We start from the raw sequence: 3,880 nt of genomic DNA, 5'->3' as shown, positions 1-3,880 counted from the left end.
AGCTGTCAGCACAGAGCCGGATGCAGGGCTCAAACTCATGAACCTTGAGATCATGACCCATGCTGAAGTTGGACGCTTAACCGACTGAGCCACCCAGGTGCCCCAACAGACCTTTTTTTAAAGCAGGAGAATACCCTGAACAACTTTTTGCCAATTAATTTGAAACTTAAATGATATAGACAAATTCTTTGAAAAATAGAACTTACTAAAACTGGCTCAAGAAATAAACCCATTTTCTTCAACAAGCAAATTGCGTGAAAAAATTTTTGATGGTAATATCTGGAACTTGATTCAAACAAACTGTAAAAAAAATAAAGAATTTATGATATAAATGAGACAATTGAGAATATGTATGATTTCTAAAAAGTAAAAACATTAGGCATCTTCCTTTTAAAATCAGTAACAAGAATGCCGACGATTATGGCTTCTTTTCAACAGATGTGAAAGTCTGGCCAGATTCTACAAGGAAAAGATAAAAGACAGAAAATTGGACAGGCAAACACACCATCATTATTCATAGGTGATATGACTACCTGCATGGAAAACCTCAAAGAATCTTTAGACACAGTATTGAAAATACAGGGTTTTTTTTTTAGTTTATTTATTTATTTATTTTGAGAGAGACAGAGACAATATGAGCAGGGGAAAAGCAGAGAAAGAGGGAGAGAGAGAGAATCCCAAGCAGACTCCGAGCTGCCAGCACAGAGACAGATGTGGGGTTCGAACTGACAAAACTGTGAGATCATGACCTGAGCCACCCAGGCGCCCCGAAAATATAGTTTCAATGCAATTTCAACCAAATGCCCACAGGACTTTTTTAAGGAGATTGAATTGCAGATTCTCAAATTTATATGAAAGAACAAAAGGGCAAGAATAACTTTAAAAAGAATGAGGTTGAAGACACTTGTCCTCTCAAAATCCAGAATTCCTATAAAGTAATTAAGATAATGTGAGATTAGCGCAGTGATAGACAAATAGACTATCTGGCACTATTTAGTGCCCAGAACTAGATTTCTAAACAGATGAGATGGCAGATCTGTGGAAAAGGAGGAATTCTTCAGTTTATGGTGCTGGAACAATGGATTAACCATAAGGAAAAAATGAAATTGGATTTCTATCTCACATCATACACGAAAACTATTTCAAGATGGTTTAAAGACTATCTCACACCATATATGAAAATTAACTTAAAATGGATCAAAGGCTTAACTGTAAGAACTAAAAGTATAAAACTCTTTTTTTTTAAGTTTCATTTTTTCCCCCCATTTCTCATCATCACTTTATTTCTCTTCTGCTGTTCCAGGCTCTGAGAACATCGGGCATAGTGCTGAATTGGGACGGCATACGAAAGCATCAGTTTCACCTCCCAACTCTGTTAATTGTTCCAATAAAGACACACAAGGATGATGGTCTTTTAACATATCTGGCAATTTAGAAGTCTTCTCTTGAATACGTCGAGAACGTCTCACTGGTGTTAGAAACTTTAGCTCTTTAAATGTAGAATCTGTATTGTCAAACTGTATCTTCTTTTTTACACTTTGTAAGTATGGTGTAGTAGACACATTATATTTAATTAAGCAACTCCCCCTGGTTTCTGTACTGGGGGTTTTAACATCATTGGTTGAATCTTTTGTTTTGTCATCTTGCTTTTTTTCATCATCTTGAAATACCACATTTCTAGTTTTCTTTTCCATTTCTGGTTTTCCTGACTCTAGATTAACCCCGCTATCTTCAGTGCTGACTTCATGGATGTATTGCTTGGTTGCACAAGCTTCCTCAATATTTTCTCCGTATTTAACTTTTTCTTGACTCCTCATTGTCAGAATATCTGCAATGGTATGTCGCATCTCTTCAATAGGCTGAGCCCCTGCCAGAATGGCTTTCTCATAGATTGTGATAATGTTTTCAATAGGGCTTGTGAGTGGTTCAATATGTGCAAGGCATATCCAATATTTAACAACCTTTTTGGCATCTGGAATATTTTTAATCAGGTCATTCAGTATGACCAATATTTCTTCTTTTGGGCATCCCTCACTAATCAGGTTTAGGCATTCAGAAAATGTCTTGTTCACTTTTTCGGTAAATAATCTTTGTTCATCTTCTTCTACCATGGTAGTCCAAAAGGACCCAACTGGGTTTTCATGTTGCCCTTCAGGTTCAGGCTGGGTAACTCCTGAGCTAGGAGGCCTTTTCAGGACTTTCCTTTTGCCAGCTTTCCACTTACTCAGTTGCTTTTGCTATTGTATGCCTGCGAGGGTCAACGTTTTTCGACTTTTCTATCAGTTTGGTGTTAGAAGACGAAACAGGCCTGGCTATGATTTCAGACTTCACGATTCTTGTGAGTGTCTTCTTTCTATATCCTGAGAACCGGTTTTGGCACTAGATGAAACTGTGTTTAATTGTACTAACTCTCTCGGGGCGCCTGGGTGGCGCAGTCGGTTAAGCGTCCGACTTCAGCCAGGTCACGATCTCGCGGTCCGTGAGTTCGAGCCCCGCGTCAGGCTGATGGCTCAGAGCCTGGAACCTGTTTCCGATTCTGTGTCTCCCTCTCTCTCTGCCCCTCCCCCGTTCATGCTCCGTCTCTCTCTGTCCCAAAAATAAATAAACGTTGAAAAAAAAAATTGTAATTGTACTAACTCTTTCTCGCAAGGCCCTTTCTGAATAGTAACATTGGCGGAGCTTCTACCGATGCCTGGTCTCACAGCATCCTGACCATTGTCGAGGTGACTTCTAATAGGAGGTTGCAGAAGCTGTCTGTTCTGAATTGTAGTGCTCACAAGTTTAGTGGTAGTAGTCACTTGAGAGGCTCTATCGCTTTTCACTGTCACACTGCTGCTGTTTGTGTGCAGAGGCTCTGTAGCTTTAGGGACTGTAGTCGAAAGTTTCTTTATTGCTGCAGAACTCTCATCTCTGACTTGTAGAGGCTTTCTAAATGAATTAATCTTAGACTGAACAATTTGGCCACGGTAAGATCCAAGCACAAGCTTCTTGGACATGTTAGCATCTTGCTTTGGTTTTTCTGTCATTATTTGTTTCTTTTTATTGTTGATTTTAAGATGAAACACTTGGCTTAATGTCATGTGTTGACCTGGAGGGTCATCTTTAATTGGTACCAACTGCCCAGTTTGATTATTATCCTCAGAATTAGGTGTAACAATTGCTATAGTTGAATTGGTTAGTTCATTAGAAGGCCTTAAAGGAATACAATTTTTTTCCATTGTTATATTATTTTTGTTCCCGGGAGGTCTACTGACATTTTCTTTACGAGCCATTTTTGTTTTAAATTTCAGAACTTTTGCCTCTTCATGGACCTGGCCCTCAGAGGTCATCACTTTCTGGTCTCCACTGGATATGTGATTTTCCTCCTTGTATGCAAAAAACGTTTTTCTTTTTAACATATGTTCCTTGAGTTTCTGTCTTCTTTGTTCTCTGAACTCGGGCTGGGCCCTCTGGCTCGGGGGCACTGCTGGGGTGCTCATGGCTGCTGCAGGCGGAGGACAAGTCTCGGCCCTGACAGGCCCGCACTCAAGTTTCATTTTTATTTAAACAATCTCTACACCCAACATGGGGCTCAAACTCATCACCTCAAGATCAAAAGTCACATGCTCTTCTGACTGAGCCAATCAAGTGTCCCTAAAACTATAAAACTCTTAAAAGAAAACATAGATGTAAATCTTCATTGACTTTGGATTAAAGGTTTCCAAGATATGACACCAAAAATACCAACAGTTAAAGAAAAAAATAGATAAATTGGACTTCAATTTAATTAAAATTAAAAACTTTTGTGCTTCAAAGGATACCATCAAGAAAGTAAAAAGACAGAGGGGCGCCTGGGTGGCTCAGTCGGGTTAAGTGTCTGACTCCGGCTCAGGTCATGATT

The 3,880-nt window shown here is 39.3% G+C and overlaps 1 protein-coding gene across 1 annotated transcript; it reads right to left on the bottom strand.

Moving 5' to 3' along the window:
- Nucleotides 1–1,273: 1,273 nt before the first annotated feature.
- LOC115519764 (cytoskeleton-associated protein 2-like) lies at nt 1,274–3,479 on the bottom strand. The gene is given in 3 exon segments (XM_032594092.1): nt 1,274–2,229; nt 2,231–2,379; nt 2,634–3,479. Coding segments are annotated over 3 exon segments (1,944 nt in total). The 3' UTR covers nt 1,274–1,280.
- Between the last annotated feature and the right edge of the window lie 401 nt (nt 3,480–3,880).

Source organism: Lynx canadensis, chromosome C1 (assembly GCF_007474595.2).
Source record: "Lynx canadensis isolate LIC74 chromosome C1, mLynCan4.pri.v2, whole genome shotgun sequence".
Taxonomy (NCBI): Eukaryota; Metazoa; Chordata; class Mammalia; order Carnivora; family Felidae; genus Lynx; species Lynx canadensis.
Note: the sequence above shows the minus strand (reverse complement) of the source record. Positions and strands in the feature narration are given on the sequence as shown.